This window comes from Balaenoptera physalus (assembly GCF_965194825.1).
Source record: "Balaenoptera physalus genome assembly, chromosome: X".
Taxonomy (NCBI): Eukaryota; Metazoa; Chordata; class Mammalia; order Artiodactyla; family Balaenopteridae; genus Balaenoptera; species Balaenoptera physalus.
The window spans coordinates 7,872,993-7,891,609 of NC_138903.1; the positions used below are offsets into that span (position 1 = coordinate 7,872,993).

Here is an 18,617-nt window from a genome sequence, read left to right on the forward strand (position 1 = left end):
CTTTTGGTTTTCTTTTTTTTCCCCCCTATTTCTTGTCTGTTTTCTACTTTATTGGTTTGTCCTCTTTATTATTTCCTTCTTTCTACTTAGTTTGGCTTTAATTTGTTCTTCTTTTTCTACCTTCTTAAATTGAGAGCTTACACCATTGATTTCAGGCCTCTCTTTTTTCTCACATAGCCTCTAAAGGTATAAATTCTCCTCTAAGTACTACTTTAACTGCATCCCACAAATTTTGGTATTTTCATTTTCAGTCAGTTCATAATATTTTATCATTTTCTTTGTGATTTCTCTCTTGACCCATGGGTTTTTTGAAAAGTAAGTTGTTGGGGGAATTCCCTGGTGGTCCAGTGGTTAGGACTCCTCGATTTCACTGCTGAGGGCCCGGGTTCAGTCCCTGGTCGGGGAACTAAGATCCTGCAAGCCGAGTGGCATGGCCAAAAAAAAAAAGTAAGTTGTTGGAACTTTTTAAAGGTATCATGTTGTTGATTTCTAATTTAATTCCATTGTGGTCAGAGACTAGACGTATAAGATTTCGATCTTTTGATATCTATTCAGATGACTTTCATGGCTCAGCATATGGTCTCTTTTAAGTGATCTCATGGACTTGGTGCCTCGAGGTCACACTTGGCTAAAGCATTGGCTTATAACTGTTTCTGAAAGCATATAGTTAGCGATTCTAAACCTTTCCAAAAGTTACTTGGTAGAAGTAGATTGAACCATATAAAATTGTCATTTTTGTAGCTTAAAAAGGCCCAGGGCTTCCCTGGTGGCGCAGTGGTTGAGAATCTGCCTGCTAATGCAGGGAACACGGGTTCGAGCCCTGGTCTGGGAGGATCCCACATGCCGCGGAGCGGCTGGGCCCGTGAGCCACAATTACTGAGCCTGCGTGTCTGGAGCCTGTGCTCCGCAACAAGAGAGGCCGCGATAGTGAGAGGCCCGCGCACAGCGATGAAGAGTGGCCCCCACTTGCCACAACTAGTGAAAGCCCTCGCACAGAAACGAAGACCCAACATAGCCATAAATTAAAAATAAATAAATAAATAAAAATTAAAAAAAAAAAGGCCCAAATATTGGCAATTTCATATGATTCAACCTAATAGAGTATTTCTTCCCAGTAGCCTCTAGGCACCTCATCTGTTCCATGGTCAGGTTTGGTTAGGTCTCCAAAGAGGCTTTCCAGTCAGTCTTTCTAAGATGGGAGAAGCACATATCAGAAAAACCTGGCAGGAAGTTTCTTGCCAGTCATTGAAAGGACAAATTTCATCAAGAGAAGGTGTGTCTTATGTACTGGTTACTGTACTGGTGCAGCCAGGACTTCAGTTGCAGTGAGTGTGGGGACTCGGGACTGGAGCGCTTGAGGATGCAAATACAGGAGGACGTAGTTGCAGCCTATCAGATTCTATGCCCAGCCCGAGGGGAGGAGTCCCATAGCAACGTGGAGCCTAGAGGGTAAGGGCATCCAGAACTTATAGTCCCCTGGAGCTGGGACTTCCCTCAGCATCAGTTTTTGTATTTCCACGGGCTTTTCACTCCATTGACATTTGGGCAAGTAGGGAATTGCACTCAATTTCATTCTTCCTGTGCTCTGTAGAATTTTATTAATGCCCCGTAAAAAAGAAACACTTGAGATGCTGTCTTTGAAGTCATGTATGAGGAAACCTTGAGTCAAGGAAGGTGATGACTCTGTGGTGTTGACCTGAGATCCTACCATGGGACTCCACTCCCCAACCCGTGAGAGGTCCCTGCATAGACGCGATCTCTGCCTCTACTCGTGCAGGTGGCATTGGAGGCTAGCTTAGGCCGTTTTCATGAAGGGCTGGAGATGCCAGTGGCTCTTGCTGGAGCCTGTCTCCTCAGGGAGAAAGACTACGAATGGAAGCTAGGAACTAATTCAAGCATTTTATCAAGTTGCTGCTATCCCTGGGGTTTTTGATCAAGCTCTTTCAATTTGCCATGTAACCTGAACTTCATTGAGGATCATTCTGTTAGATATGACTCAAATGAACTATTTCTGGCCACAGGCTGAAGTTCAAGACAGTGATCCTGGTGGCTTGTGCTCTAACAGATGTCTCCTACGGAGGTCCGGGCCCACATCAGGAGCTGCTGGTGGCAGGATCCATGGCACACCTGGGCTCCAGTTGGCCACCTGGGTCTGGCACCACCCAGATCGCTCACATTGTTAGTCATCTAAAGCAGGGCTCCTTGCTCGGGTACTGGGAACAGAGGGAGATTTGGACTTATTTCCCATTACTTCCTTCATTGACAGTGACTCCGAGTGAAGGGAGCCAGCATCGAATGGGCTAGTGTTTTCCTGCATTGTTGTGATTGCAGCATCTTGAAGCATTGTAACATGGTAATGTTATTTTCGGTGTACACACAGAAACAATATTGGGTAGGCTAAGTTACTCCTCGAAGGTTACATCCCTAGTAAACGGTAGACCTTGGATTTGAACCCAGATCTTTTTGTGTAGCTAGCCTTCAGTGCTGTGAAGTATTTCCGAGACAGGGAAGAGTCAGCTCAGAAGAACTGATCGTGGCTTTGGAACAGCCTGCCCTCCCATTGTTCAAGTTACCTGGAAATAAGGACCCATTATAAATTGACAAGTTGTCTGGCAATTTTACAACACTTGAAGGGGCACGTGGAAGGCAGAACGCCTTGTGCTTCTTGATTTTCTCGTGGCCCATGGTGGGATCACTAAACTAGTCATTTAGTTTTCAACAGATATTTCCTTAGCGCCTGGTGTTGGGGACACGATTTATCCTGAACGGCTGATTGTAGGGGAAAATGAGGCAATAATTGTAAACAGAGGAATTCACTAGAAAGTCATTTCCAATATTGGAGCAGAAGGGCGTGGGGGAGGGCAAGGGGAGGGGAAGTGCTCTCTTGCACACCTTTCACAGATTTCCCCCTGAGTTATGGAAGTCATCAGAATAAAACTCTGTTCATTGGAGAGGAAAGATTTTGTGTCAGTATTGGGCCATCTGGTGCCTGAGAATATCCAAGCCTTAACTTTTTTGTCTCTGACCAAAACAAAGTCATGCTTTGCTGGATTTGAGCACACATATCCCCATGAGACTAAGACCCCAACTCTGCTTTAGTTCTGTTCGCTTATGAGCTAGCTGCCTGGGGCCCAGTCCTGTCCAATGCTCTGTAGAACCCTGGCATGGAACTCTTCACTACAAAGGACTCAGTCTCTAAGACACACCCAGTACTTTCTCTGCACCTCCATTTTGTAGAGTTTTCTCCTACTTTCTTCACTGCAATATGTTCTTCTGTTTGCCTTCTTTTTAAACACTGAATACATTCGTTATTTCAGAAACTTTTTTTTCATTGTTCCTGAGAAACTCTGGCCTCCAGATGCGTTCAGATGAAGTATATGACCAGTTGCAGGACCTTTTAGAAGGAATTCTTGCTTGGGGTAAATTATAGTCTGAACCACAGGTCAGCAAATTTTGGCCCGCAGGCTGAATCCTGTCCACTCTGGGTGTTTTGTAAATAAACTTTTATTGGGACCTAGCGAGGTCCATTCACTTACCCATTGTCTGCAGCAGCTACGGTGGCAGAGTCGAGGAACTGAGACAGAGAGTGTATGGCCCACAAAGCCAGAAATATTTACTCTTTGGTCCTTTGCAGAAGAATCTGCACCAGTGGTTCTCAACCCTGGCTGCACTGGAGGAATCTCCCGAAGGGCTTTCGAAAACTCTTGTCTGGGCCCCACTGCCACCCCTGGAGATTTGGGTTTAATTGGCCTTGGCTGGGGCCAGACACTTTTTTTTTTAAAGCTCCCCAGGGGATTCCCAGAGTTGCGATCCACTGATTGTGATCCTTTCTTCCAGCAGCAGGAGTATGACTTTGTTACCCTGGCTCCTGGGAGCTCCCAGAAGCCTACAGCCAAAGTCTCTTCGGGTGCCTGGGAAAGAGTCAGCCTTATCTCCGGTGAGAAAGCGCTGACCCGCCCTGCATTCCTGGCCCGGGCTGGCTCGGGCGGTGGGGAAGCTTGACCTTATCAGTCCTCTGTCCGGCCGAATTCTTTCTGAGGCTCCAGGCCCATCCCACAAAGACTATCTTCCCTTGTTTCCCTGGTGAAGATTTCTCATCTCCTGCCTAGCTGAGGATAAAGGCCACAGTCCATCCATTCAGCCCTTCGTTTTCCTGCACACAGGCATGTTGGAGCAGGCAGGAAAAAAATGGCTCACGTAGCATCTTCCCAGGTATTAGTTGGCAGGACTCAATCTCGAAGGTTGTCGCAGAGCACACATTTTTACCACATCTCCTCATCTGCCCTAGAGAGGGACTTCTTGGTTTGGATTTGGTGGGCTCTTGTGTTACTTCTGTAGGTTACCTCTCAGTGGGCTAGTTAGATTTTTTTGTTCCTTTGCTTCTGGTGCCTTTAAAAAAGAGGTCATGCCCTCTTTAGTTGGCCTCGGTTGTTTACAGGCATGCCTTGGTCGGCTCTGGTAATTAGTACCTGTCAGCACGGAACTGTCCAGGCTTGCTGTCCTCTGTGCCGGAGTCCTCCTGGGCTCCCTCGAGCAGCTCCGTGCGGTGCCGACGCCTGGAAGGCGCACACCTGGTCCCAAGGAGCCGTCTGCCTGCCCAGAGGATGCCTTTGGAGAAGGACTACCCTCTTTTAAAGCATGTCATCCGCCTGGGGCGATCTTGGGTTCTCACGGTCCAGAGGAGGCCTGTGTGTAAGAGGAGACGGAGACAGGGACAGACATGGACACATTTCCCCCTTTTACTAACCCATAAAATCGAAATCCAAAGTAATTACTGGGGTCTGCAGCATTTTGAGTGCTAAATAACACAGATTGAGTTCTCCTGTTGTGCACCGGGGAGCCAGAGGGCCATTTCTTCTTAAGTTGGAAAAGCTAATCTGACCCACAGGAGCCCAAGTTCTAGACAGAAGTCCCTCTTTGACTGATGGCACAGTGTAGGTCAAGTCACTACACACTGAGCCTTCATTTATAAAGTGGGGAAACATAATCGTCATCTCTCATAAAGATTTTATGAGGATAGATGAAATAAATGTGACAGTTACCCTATAATAGCAAGGTATAGTAATTTACATTGGTGAGGTCCAGTTAAGCTATGACCTTCTTATTATATCATCCAAAGCCAATGCTGTATGCCTGAGCGGCCTCCTTAAGCTGTTTAATAGCTCTGCCCACTCAAACTCTTCAAGTGAGAAGAAAGCTTCAGAGGTGAAAGTCTCGCATTTATCCTAAACCTTGAGATTGCAGACGTGTCTTAACGGAGGAAGATGTTTCTTTTTCTAAGTGTTGTGGTGTACGTGCCATTAAAAATGGGGTCCAGAGTCTTGAGCTTTTCCTTGGACTCCACAAACGGGTTCCATTAGACTTACTGGCAGACATCAGGAACTGAGAATTTGTCTTTATAAATTGAATTATATCATTAGAAGTTCTGCCAGTGTTTATCACTCTCCTTAGCATTTGAAGATAAAATGTACTCACCGTCTTAGGTACTTGAGTTGCCTTTTCCCTCATCCCGGTCCTGGAATTTTATAGCTTTAGAGACCGTGGCAAAGGTGACATGAATGGTATCAATAAGTAAAACCTTTGACCATTTAGGATGTTTTCAGCTATAAGTAGCAGAGAAGACTAACTCCCCTCGGCCTGGACAGTAAGGCTGTCGTTGTCACTAGCAGCGTCCTCCAGGGGGTGGTGGGCCTCCCCGTTGGTGGACCGGGCAGCTCAGTGATGTCGTGGTTTATCGGGGTCCCCCTCCGGGACTGGTCCAGGCTGAGTGTCCTGGGGGAGAGGCGGATGCCCAAGTGCCTCAGGGCTCTGTTAGTTACGCAGAAGAACTGGGGGCAGGGTGCCATGTATCTGTCCATCTGTACCCACTACACCTCCAGCGTGCACTTCAAGGCTCTTTGCTCATTTTCCCTATGAAACTGCACAGACAGAAAGTTTTGGCAACGATTTCAGATCATTGTTACTGATGTTTAACGTTGCAGTTAACTTCCCTGGACTTTGGTGGTGGGGTTACTTTCTACCCGGAATGGGAAAGATCCCAGGTGGTAACTGTTGGCATTGTCTTCCTCAGCTGCAAGGTGACAAGTGGCCCCACGTGGAAGGAGTCAGCAAGCCCTAGGCTTATTTGCATGTTGTCTGGGCCCCAGTGGAAGCCCCTTAAGCTCAGGCTTGGGAAACTTAAGTCCCAGGAGTTTAATGTGGAGATTTTATAAGTTATTTCAACTTCTGCCTCTTAAGGGCATTGTTTGAGGTGTTGCTTTCATTACTGGTCTTAAATGAGACCAAAGAGTCAGGCAAGATGGAGGTTCTAGGATTTGGAAATAAACATTCTTCGTCTTAGAAAGAATTCTATTTAAAAAACATTTTACTCTGTGTTTTTGAGAGATTAGAATTCTAAATATAAGAACATTTGAGATAAATTTGGCAAACAGCTCCTCCAGATATTTATTTCCAGTAGATTCTAGTAATTTGAAATTCTGACTGGGGCTTAGAATAGTAGATTTTCCATAGAACTGTATTTTTTTAAAAACAGGAGCTATCTGAACAGCTCACATTAAGTTGGGATGTGGTTCTATTTGAGGATATTAAATGCTCTTGCTGTTTAAACCACTTGATGGCTTTCTAATATAAATTTATTTATTTATTTTTGGCTGCGTTGGGTCTTCATTGCTGCACGCGGGCTTTCTCTAGTTGCAGCGAGCAGGGGCTACTCTTCGTTACGGTGCGCGGGCTTCTCATTGCGGTGGCTTCTCTTGCTGCGGAGCACGGGCTCTAGGCGCGCGGGCTTCAGTAGTTGTGGCACGTGGGCTCAGTAGTTGTGGCTCGCGGGCTCTAGAGCGCAGGCTCAGTAGTTGTGGTGAAAGGGCTTAGTTGCTCTGAAGCATGTGGGATCTTCTCGGACCAGGGCTCGAACCCGTGTCCCCTGCCTTGGCAGGCGGATTCTTAACCACTGTGCCACCAGGGAAGCCCCACTTGATGGCTTTGAGCCAGCTTCTCCAATATGAAATCAGGAGATGATTGTAAACTAGTTTCTAGGTGTTGACATGTAAGTTACCTGTATGACAGCCTTTGGTACCCAGATCAAAGGAGTAAAAGAATGGATGCTGGCCCTGCTGATGGGTCTTCTGAGCAGGTGAAACTAATGAAAATGACCCGGAGGCAGATTACACCAGTGTGGGGTGACTCTCAGATGAAGAAAGAGGAGCCTCCACAACTCAGGAAGGGACGGGAACCAAGTCACTGCGGCTCCAAGGCCTAAGAGAAAGGAGACAGAAGCATCAAGAAAAAGGGATGCAGAGAGGTGGATGGGGTGATAGAAATTAGACATGGCGGAAATGGGAAGGAAATCCAAAAAAAGGGGGATATATGTATATGTATAGCTGATTCATTTTGCTGTACAGTAGAAACTAACACAACATTGTAAATCAACTATACTCCAATAAAAATTAATTTAAAAAAATAAAGAAAAAGAAAGAAAAGAAAGGGAGAAAGAAACAGCCGCGAGCTGCCCCAGTCGCTGAGACAGTGGAGAGGGCTTGGCTGACAGTGCTTAGCACACAGCTGGATGGCTGAGCGCACCTCATTCACCCCCAGGTATTAGCCGTCTGTAATCACGATGCTGCGTCTGTCAAAAGGCTTTAAATCATGTGTGCTGCACTGCTGAAGAAAGCATTTATCTATGAGATGTGATTTAGCTAAACATCCCTCAAAAACAAGCTGCTGGGCTTCCCTGGTGGCACAGTGATTAGGAGTCTGCCTGCCAATGCAGGGGACACGGGTTTGAGCCCTGGTCCGGGAAGATCCCACATGCTGCGGAGCAGCTAAGCCCATGTACCACAACTACTGAAGCCCGCGTGCCTAGAGCCCGTGCTCCACAGCAAGAGAAGCCACCGCAATGAGAAGCCCGCGCACCGCAACGAAGAGTAGCCCCCTCTTGCCGCAACTAGAGAAAGCCCGCGTGCAGCAACGAAGACCCAACGCAGCCAAAAATAAATAAATAAAATAAATAAATTTTAAAAAAACAAAAAACAAAAAAACCAAGCTGCTTAGAATAACAGCGTGGGTGCTTTGCTTCAGCTTTCGGGGAACCAACAACGTGGAAGAATTGCTTTTCCTCAAGCCTGCCAGATACTGATACGTGACTAGAAAGTTGTCTTTTTCATTTTACAAATCTGTGGGGTTTTTTTCTTTCTTGTGTCAAAAATCGTTCATGTGGAGACTATAGATATGAAGAGAGTGAATATAAAATCTTTTGCAATGAAACCATTGAGAATAGCAGTCAACTTTTGGGTTCTTTTCTTCCAGTGACTTCCATGGGTGCGTGCATTTTAAAAGGAAGTAAAAATGGGTTCATACTGTATGTACTGTTTACATAGTTAGAATAGTTTTCTATACCATAACCGTACCCCTCCCCCCGTGTGTATATGGTTTTTAACCCTAGTAGTCTTGCAGTTGAAGTAAACAGAGTTTTGATTTACCTATAGCCATATATTTTATTATGTGGAAACACGTAGAAGGGCCTCATGCAAAAATCAAACATCAAGATTCAAGGTTGTAAAATGTTAATTCTTCAGGAGCCAGCGCCAACTTGGAAGTCTGAGACTGAGAATTAACTACTTAATATGGTGAATCAGAAGTTCGTATCTATGTGTATTTATTTACTTTAAAGGATCCATTATAAAATAAAATATTTTCCTTCTGTTTAGCCTTCTTTGGATATTCAACAAATACAAAGTACGACCCATACCAAATTAAAGCAGAAATAGCAAGTCGTCGGGATAGGGTGAGTAAAACGAATATTTTCACAACTAGAAGCCCCGTATGTGTTTTTATGTAACATCACTTATCATGGTTCATTTTATGGTGGCCAGTGTGTATAACACCCATATTTTAGTAAGATTTTCCATTTCATGAATTATTACCACATTTGGTTTTACTTTCCACTTTTTTTTTTTCCGATAGGAAGGGAAAAGTTTCATTTTAAAGCCTCAGCCCATCTAACAAAAAATCACCTGTATCCCTCAGTGTGTTTCATGGGGCTAGATTCACCCCCCGTTTGGATAGATTTGGTGACATCGGGGCCCGACCTCAGAGGGCTGCTTCCCTGTATTAGTGGGCTGCCAGCCCTGTCCCTCAGCAGCTTTAGCATCTGCTGTTCTTCCCTGGTGGCTGTATTCCCAGAGAAATCTTGCCTACGATGGCGTTTGACCAGAAGGTGCCGGTGCTCCTTGCCAGTGGTGCCGGGTTCTTTGTGTGCCACCATGTTCCATCCCTTCAGCCCCTTGTCTTGGGTGTCTGGGAGGGGGGACGGGAGACATCTTAGAGGCCAAGCCTCCCGTCCTGGTGTCTCAGTCCCTAAACCAGGGTGTCTCTTTTAGTGCCGTGGTTCTCACATTCTAGTACACCAACGAAAAACACCTGGGGCATCAGTTCAAAGTGTGAGCTCCAGACACCCCCCGCCTCGCCCCCACCGAGTTTTAACAAGGCCTGGAGTGGGTCCTAGCACCTGTTTAAATAAGCACTGCAGACGACTGACTTCCAGGTAGTGGGAAGCCATGCTTTGAGCAACAGGGTTTCCTAGGTGGGATCTGTGGGTAGTAAGCAGAAGAGAGGATGAAAAAAGTATGACAAAGTTTGCTCATTGCAATGTGTAAATCAATACCTTGAAAAAGAAAATCATTGCTGGTTCCAGGGCTCCACGTGTTAGAAAGCTGTTCGTGACCCGGACCTTGTGGGTCTAAGCGAGCCGGCCCCTCTGCCAGGGCTGTTTGATATGCCAGGGCTGTTTGATATGCCAGGGATGGAAGGCCATGGAGAGAATGGGTGACCCCGTGAATTGCAAGGTAGTCAGAAACTTAGATGACAATGCTAACAACTGTAGAAATCATTTTTCACAGCTTCTTTATGTGGAAAAAAAAATGTAATTTGTCTTTAGCTTTCCAGATTAAAGCGAGAGCTGACCCAGATGAAGCAAGAACTGCAGTACAAAGAAAAGGGGGTGGAGACCCTGCAAGAGTGAGTGGCCTGCAGTGACAGAGGGAGAGTTTCCCTGCGATTTCCTGTTTGGTGCCGGGACATGTGTCCTAAAGCTTCTTGGGTGTTCACTTTTATGCTTTTATTTATGCTTATTATTTGCCAATCCTAAGGATCAGATCTCTCTTTTCCCTGAAGATACTTTGTTCTTGTTTCCTTGGGAAATAAGACCTTTATTTTATATTTACGCACATTCTTGACAGCTGTGCTGTCTGAAACACACATGGCTATTTACATTTGAATTCCTGTTTTGTTAGTTTTAGTCTCTTAAATTTTTTAATTCTAAAATTTAAATTAATTGAAGTTAAATAAAATTAAAATTTTAGTCCCCAGTCTCAGTAGCCACATCTGAAATGCTCAGTAGTCACATGTGACTAGTGCAGGTTTTCTCCACCTCAGTGCTCGTGACATTTTGGACCAGATAACTGTTTGTGGTGGAGCTGTCCTGTGCACCAGAGGTTGTTTAGCAGCACCCCTGGCCTTGACCCCCTAGATGCCGGTAGCACCCTCTCACCCAGTTGTGACAGCCAAAAATGTCTGCAGATATTGCCAAGTGTTTCCTGGAGGGCACGTTTGTCCCAGGGTGAGGACCACTGGGCTAGTGGCCACTGCATTGGGCAGCACAGATAACATTTCCATCCTCACAGTGCGTTCCGTTAGGCAGCCTGCTCTACGGGTCTTCCTCCTATCAAATTGACATCTTTACAGTTAGAACTTGATCCCTACTAGGAGTTTGGGGATGAAGTTCTTATCATTTGTGAGTGATATGAAGTGAGCAAATTCAATGAACAGAAGTTATTTTATAAATGGTGACATTGGTGGTCTGAAAGAATTAATTTTCCTAAGGAAGGGCATTGTATGCTTGTTGGTCCAAAGTATCTTCCCTTTTGATTCAGAGCCTGGTTTCACTTGCTGAACTTGGGCTTGTGCTTCATACCTTCTGTGTTGACGCTTCTCATGTGTCAGTGGGGACTGTCATAGCTCGGTTGCTCTGACAAAATACTGTAGACTGAGTGACTTAAAGAGCAGACATTTACTTCTCACAGTTCTGGAGGCTGGAAGTCCAAGGTCACGGCGCTGGCAAATTCATTATCAGATGACTGCCTTTTTGCTGTGTCTTGACATGGTGCTGTTTTTGGGTGCGGGGCTCTGGTCTCTGGTGTCTCTTCTGTTTCTTTAAGGACACTAATCCCTTCATGAGGCCCCACCCTCATGACCTCGTCTAAATCTAATCACCCCCAAAGGCCCCATTTCCAAATACCATCCTATTGGGGGTTAGGGCTCACCATATGAAGTTTGGGGGACATGAACATTCAGTCCATAGCAGTGATCATTGGGCTAAATTGTCCGAGGGCAGCACCAGTGCCTGCTACATAGTCAGCCTTCAGCAAATGGCAGGAATCCGAGTGGCTACGATTTCTTGGTAAATGTGGGCAGCGTGCCACTCTCTCGCATCCTGTGTGCAGACACAATGACAGTGTGTCAAATGTGATTGCAGTATTACTCTTTATAGGGAGGTAACACAGAGTGTGTTTGACAGAGGTAATGATCCCACCTCATATAAAGGGTAATTAACGGGCACGTCAAACCCTGTTGTTTAACACGAGGTTGAGATTCACTTTGTTAATCACCCAGGATTAGTTTGGTTGACGATTCGTTTGTCCTCTTTTTATTAAGGACATATTATAGACACCAAGGGAGACACAATAGAAAGGTGAGCTGGGTCTTGCCTGGAGGAGCTTGGCTTTTCTGGCCCTGAGACACTGCCATGCCCCCTGCAGGTCCCCCATGCGGCAGGGTTTGGTAAGCTGTCCATGTGCTTAGCATGAGCTGCAGGCTTTTAACCTTACAGTCAGCTTTTTGCCTTCTCTACCACTACCTGTAGCAGCATGTGTGTGTGCGCATGCGCACGCATTCTCTGGTGATTTGGATCTACAATGGGAGTTCCTTTAATTATCCCTAGTCAGTACAGCTTTTTTTTTTCTTTTTTTTTTCTTTTTTTTTTTGCATGACAGAGAGTCTTTACTTTTAAATGATTTTCAGTACACCAAGTAGTAACATGTAACAAGTTCTTGAATTCCATCATCTAGTAATCTTTTAAATTTATTTTTTATTGAAGTATAATTGATTTACAATGTTGTGTTAATGACTGCTGTGCAGCAAAGTGACTCAGTTATACACATATATACATTCTTTTTCATATTCTTTTCCATTATGGTTTATCACAGGATATTGAATATAGTTCCCTGTGCTATATAGTAGGGCTATCATCTAGTAATTTTGATTAAGAGAAACTAAAAGCAGCCCAAACAATGATACTAGTATCCATTATTCTAACTCTTAGCCGGAAAGGACTGTTTTAAGGCTGGCTGCTGCGTTACATAGGTTACAAATAACTATTTACTACTTTTTCATAGATAAAGCCCCTGACCTTCAAGAAAGATTTAGGGGAAAAAAATTCATCTCTTTCTTTCTTAAGAAATTTTTTTTTTAACTACATCTAAGAAAGAAAAAGTCAGTATTGATATATATGCTGCTTGAGCGAAAAGGCATAGGAAAGAAGACAATGTATACCCATTACATTTCCAAGAAATATGAGGTAACAAGATAAAATCTTGGGACTTCCCTGGTGGCGCACTGGTTAAGAATCCACCTGCCTGGCACAGTGGTTGAGAATCCGCCTGCCAATGCAGGGGACACGGGTTCGAGCCCTGGTCTGGGAAGATCCCACATACCGCGGACCAACTAGGCCCGTGAGCCACAACTACTGAGCCTGCGCGTCTGGAGCCTGTGCTCCGCAACAAGAGAGGCCTCGATGGTGAGGGGCCCGCGCACCGCGATGAAGAGTGGCCCCCGCTTGCCACAACTAGAGAAAGCCCTCGTACAGAAACGAAGACCCAACACAGCTATAAATAAATAAGTAAAATTAAAAAAAAAAAAAAAAAGAATCCACCTGCCAATGCAGGGGACACGGGTTCGAACCCTGGTCCGAGAAGATCCCACACGCCGTGGAGCAACTAAGCCCATGCGCCACAACTACTGAGCCTGTGCTCTAGAGCCCACGAGCCACAACTACTGAAGCCTGTGCGCCTAGAGCCCGTGCTCCGCAACAAGAGAAGCCACCGCAATGAGAAGCCCGCGCACGGCGATGAAGAGTAGCCCCCGCTCACCACAGCTAGAGAAAGCCCGCGCACAACAATGAAGACCCAACACAGCCAAAAATAAATACATAAATAAATAAATTTTAAAAAAAAGATAAAAATCTTTGGATAAGCTCTAAGTTTGTACAAAGAAGCTAGATTTGCTGTTCTGCAAAAAGTGAAGGGACCTACTATATAACATACAGAAATAATTTAATGACTTTTCGCAAGACTCTAACTCAAGCCTTGCTAAAGCTTCATATTCCATGAAGGGATTGAAAATGCCAATCCGTGCAACAACAGGCGGGTTTTTTTCTTCCTTTATCCGTTTTTGTGGTAGTTTTTGTGGATTTCTGGCTGGATGTCGCAGACAAAGGCCAAGAGGTTATCCAGGACTTCATCCCTGTTCTGCCGGAAGTAGGTCTGGAGGATGGTCATCTTCTCCTGGGGGTCCTCCCCTTCAGTGCTGCAACTGCCATGGGATCCCAGAGCCGCGGCCTCCTTGGCCTTGAACTCCTTCTCCCTCTGCAGGCGGTACCGTTCAGTTTCAGCCGGGCTGCTGCTCTGGCCTGCTTCAGCCTCCAGTTCTTTTGCTTGTGGTCCTCGCCCACCTCCTTGGCGGCCCGCTTCTCGGCCTGGAGCAGCTGCTGGATGCCCTGCAACCGACTGGCCGTGGTGGCGGCGATTCCAAGGCGGCAGAGAGTGGCCTAAATCGGCTCGACCGTCCCCTCGGGTCAGTTGACCCAGCCGCCCAAGCAGTACAGCTTTTTAAAAAAGTTTTGCTTAAACAAATCAAGCTGCATTTTCAGTATCGGCTACTGGTTTTGTTGCTCATTTTGTCCATCTGCTGTGGTGCTTCCTGGCGCAGCAATACCTGTTCTGTGATTTTACGCCATACAGCCCTGCCCGCCTCCAGATGCTGCCATGCCTGCTGGGTGCTTCTCTGTGCACTGTGGCCGTGCCCTCCTGTGTCACTTCTGCTAAAGGGCTGGATCAGAAATAAGCAGAAGCAAATCATTTAATTTGGCAGGCCTTCACAAGTTGCTTGGACTGTCCAGTTGAATTGCAGGTTGATTTCCTTCCTTCATTTGGCCACACCGTAGCTTTCTCTCTTCACCAGGGTGAATCAAGACTTCCCAGCGTCTCTAGATAATACTGACTTTTCATGCTGGGCCTCATGCAGTTAATTTAAGTCCCACTCGCTGAAGCTCTGGTGCAGATGATCGGGTTTCAGGGCGGTTCAGGAACACTGAGGTCACGCGGGATCCCCGAGCCTCAGAGGGGATCCCCGGCCGGCACGTTTCCCCACTGGCTCTGGCTTCTGTAGCAGGATTGCTGGGCCTGGTGCCTTTTCCTCTGCTTGGCCTCCAACACACTGGCCACCTCCATTTCTTTATGTGAAGACAATGGTTATATTGCAATGTCAGCTTAAGACTGAACACTCTCAGAAATCAGAGATGTCAGGGCTCAGGTGACAGAGAAAACCCCTTCTTCCCCTTAGCATTGCTAGGAAGTAAATTCATCTCTTGTAGTCAAGGTCATTTTAAGACTAGGAAAAGGCGGCCTCAGTTTCTCCAGGTTTATTGGACGGGAAGCAGAAGCCGGTCTGGGAAGAGTTATAGCTTTACACCTGCAGCCGGAGCGGAGTATGAGTTGAGCACTTGCAGAGAGAAGGGCCAGTGCTGTTTGATCTTCTTTCTGCTTTCCATAGCAAGAATCCTTAGTGATGGTAAACAAGCCCCTTGCCAAGGGGACGGTCCTCACTCCCTGCTGGATACCCACCCTCCCCAGTGGAGGCTGAGGGGTGGCCTGAGGGAAAGTTCTGGACCTGGCCTTGGTCCTGGGCGACCCAGCCCAGCTTTCCAGATGGAGCTGCCTCGAGAGGCAGCTTCTAGTTGGTTGCTGTGTTGTCACTGCAAATGGTCGGTCACTCTGTGCTGTGACACGAGCTCACGGGAAGGAGAGGAAACAAGGGTGCTTGTGCCGTGCTTAAAACGCTTTGCCGGTGAAAAGTAGACTGATACCTTCCTCTGAGTTACACAGGCCATGTGTGAGATGAAAACAGCCTCTTTATTTATCTGGCATTACAGATTGGCTCTTGTGTTTGGATCAAATCATGCAGACAGGTATTATTTATTGAGAAATTTGGAAAACCTCTAGTAAGCATCGATAATGTGATTACCCCACCCCTACTGTAAAATCCTAACTCTGAGCACAGATAATACGTGAGCTGTTACATGTAAATGGGCTTCTCAGATATTATTGCCAACATCGATTTAAGGCAGGGACCCTAGATTTTCCTCCAGAAAATTTTCTGCTGTTCTTGCTTCCCAGAATATCCCATGTATTTTTTTCCAGAGCACCTCACCGAGAGTTTGGCTACTTATAACATTTTAAACTCGACTTGTTTATCTTGGTGAACTTTCCTGGCTAGCAAGGAAATCCATCATTACGCTTGGGTCCAAGTGAGGAAAAAAGAACCTTTTGTATTTATTTTTAAGTCTATGTATGTTGTTAATTTTTGTAGATGGGAGCTGGCCGTGAACACATTCTCTGGGTTAATGATAGAATGCGTGTGTGTGTGTATAATGTATATAAACTTTTAATGATGGAAAATGTCAAATATACACAAAAGTAGAGAGAATGGTATAAGGGAACCTTTCTGTACCCCTCACCCTGCTTCAACAACTAACCACACAATGGCCAGTCTTGTTTTGTCTGTCACACGGCCTCATCGCCCAAGCTCTTACCGCATTATTGAAGCAAATCCCAGAGTCATATTTCATCCATAAATGTCTCTCCTAAAGTAACGGACTCCTTTTGGAAACATAGCTATGATACCTGTGCCGCTTAGTAGTAATCTCTTAATGCTGTCCTTTGTCCAGCAAGTGTTCCCATCTCCCTGCTTTGTTTGGGTCCGGGTTCCGACAAGGTCCCCACCGTATGTTTGATTAGTGTGTCTCTTAATCTCTACCCTCCTCTCCTTTTTTCTTTTTTCCTTCCTTTCTTCCTGCTGACATCTTATTTGTTGAAGAAGCTACTTTGCTTGTCCCAGAGAATTGCCCTGATACTGGATTTTGCTGCGTGAACGTGCGCGGCGTCATTTAACACGTCCCCTGCTATTTATGTAAACGGGTGTCATTAATCCGAGAGGCTTGATCTGACTCAAGTTCAGTTTCATTTTCTTTTCCCTTTGGTCAGGAGGTGCACACTCTCTGGTTGTGTCTTTTTTTGTGTGGTGTGAAGATCATCAGTGGGGTCTGGCATTGTCAGCCTGACAACATCCATTTATAATGTTTCCCGTCAGCTTTTCACCTAATGCTGTGCACGTGTAGACACAAGAGGTTTCAGGATAAGTTCTCGAAGGTGGGTTTGCTGGGTCACAGGGTAAAGGCATTGGTCGTGTTCTTAGATATTGCCGAGTTCTCCTCGGGAGGGTGGCACCATTTTGCATTCCCACCACTAGTAGATGTGTGTTCCTGTTCCAACCGCGTGGCCAGCAGAATGCGTTGTCACTCACGCTTTTGCATTTCTACCAGTCTTATGGGTGAGAGATAGTGTGTCTCAGTGTCGTTGTAATTTGCATTTCTCTTGAAGCCCTTTATAAACGTCCTCAGAAAACAGGAGCAACGTTTACAAGTCATGAAAGTCTTCAGAAAAATCAAACTTTTCCAGTGAGAGAGCTACTGGGTATCGCGGCCCCAAGGTTTCTGAAGCTTGTTTTGAAAAATTATCTTCATGTAACTCATGGCTAGCACCCAGGGCGAGGGGGGAGGAGCTAGAATGAGAATGTCCGCAGCTTCCCAAATGGGTGATGCCCAAGGACGTGCTGGATGCGCCAGTGGGTGGGGGAGAGCTCCCTCTTTAGTGACGCTAGACCTCCTGGGCGTCTGGAATGTTCCTCCTGTTCGACTGTGAGGTGTCCTGCAACCGGGAAGCTCGTTGAACATCACTTCACCCTGAGTTGCCCACGCTTATGTGCCCCTGGGGCTTCTTCCCGCCGTGCCAGCTGTAACGTCCCCGAGTGCTGACGTGGTGGCTCCTCGTCCTCACAGCAGCCGTGGGGGATCTTGTAAAGTGTCTCCGCTGCGTGGCCCCTGGTGGCTCTCTCACTTAGAGTATGATCCAGACTGCAGATGAGTCGGCCCCCGTCCTCACCTCGTTCCCCCAGTCTCCCCCTCACTCACCTGCGTCACCCCGCGCTGGAACTCGCAGCTCCTTGTGCCTGAACTCTCTCCCCAAGTCTCTCGTGCCTGTCCCCTCCCTTCCATAGTTCTCTGGACGAATGACATCTCGCCAAGGTCCCTGCTCACCACTGTATCTAAAAAGCAGCCCTCTCCCCACCCTCTATCCCCGCACCTGGCTTCGTTTTCCTTGAACCACCAGTTGCTGCCTGACCCGGTGGTTTCTTTGTTGTCGTCTTGTGTCCTCGCCTAGTGTCACGCTGTGCGAGGATGCGGACTTGGCCTGGTTCTCTACTCGGTCCTCGGGGTGCAGCCAGCTCCGGGTGCAGGGCAGGGCTTGGCGGGGTGAGGGGACCAGCCCGGGGGCCGTGCGGCACTGCTCCTGGGACACCGGGACCCCCTGGGCCAGGGCTGCGAGCATCGGGGAGGTCACTGCATCGGCCCAGGCGCCTTCTTATTAACTGCCCTCTAGCGTTTCCTTCTCTGCTTCTTACTGTGTTACATTGTGTTTTAAGAAATCCTATTTCTATCACTGCTGCTCAGATCACAGAAAGGGGTGCTCGTTAAACGTGCCAGTACCCGCTTTCCGTGAGGTGTGTTCTTAGCCCCTGGCTCAGCCTCTTTGCTTTGAGCCTTTTAATTGCTTGAGGACATTCTCCCGCTTTGGGATGCTGTGATGAAGTTAAGCCCGTGCGTCTCCTGCAGTAAGAGAGAGTGACTGCACGCTGCGGAGCGTCCGATACCCCACGAGGCAGCATCAGATCTCGGAATTAGCATTTTCTGTCCGAGGGGATTTAGTGGTTTCAGAAGAGAACGGGATTGTTCACAGTTAGCGCAGGCTTAGACCAGCAGTATCCCATTACCGTGGCACAGAAGCTACAGCCCGTGCTAAAAGGCCAGCGCTCCTCACATAACAGTAAAACATACAGAAATGGGGGCGGAAACAAAAAGAGCGTTGTTCCCGTCATGGGACGGGTCTGGCGTTCCACGCAGGACCGGCTGCTGATAGAAAGCTGCCGGAAGCTTTGTGAGGTTCGTCCAAGGCCCCCTGCCAGGGCTGGTGATGTAAAAGGTAGAGTTGTAACAACACTTCTCATTCTTGGGGGTTGTAATGTGTGGTATTAACATGGAATATCTTTCGAGGCCTGGCAGCCCTTTTCTTCAAGATGTGGGTTTAAGAATCCATTTGGTTTTACTTTTGTCAGACCAGTTCTCTTGACATCTTTTTTTTTTAAATTAATTTATTTTATTTATATTTATT

At 46.6% G+C, this 18,617-nt stretch overlaps 1 protein-coding gene and 1 pseudogene across 5 annotated transcripts in view; one reads left to right on the top strand and one right to left on the bottom strand.

Moving 5' to 3' along the window:
• Positions 1 to 18,617, top strand: part of LOC309652876 (protein WWC3-like) — a 113,152-nt gene that overhangs the window by 49,032 nt on the left and 45,503 nt on the right. For all 4 annotated transcript variants that reach the window (XM_082447016.1, XM_082447017.1, XM_082447018.1 and 1 more), the window contains exons 4-5: positions 8,706 to 8,782; positions 9,935 to 10,014. In XM_082447016.1, the coding sequence (XP_082303142.1) occupies positions 8,706 to 8,782; positions 9,935 to 10,014 (157 nt within the window). The remainder of the gene's footprint in view (positions 1 to 8,705; positions 8,783 to 9,934; positions 10,015 to 18,617) is intronic.
• LOC309652703 (V-type proton ATPase subunit G 1 pseudogene) lies at positions 13,449 to 17,777 on the bottom strand (annotated as a pseudogene). The gene is made up of 2 exons: positions 17,532 to 17,777; positions 13,449 to 13,879 (listed from the first exon to the last, which is right to left on the bottom strand). The product of its transcript is annotated as a V-type proton ATPase subunit G 1 pseudogene (transcript).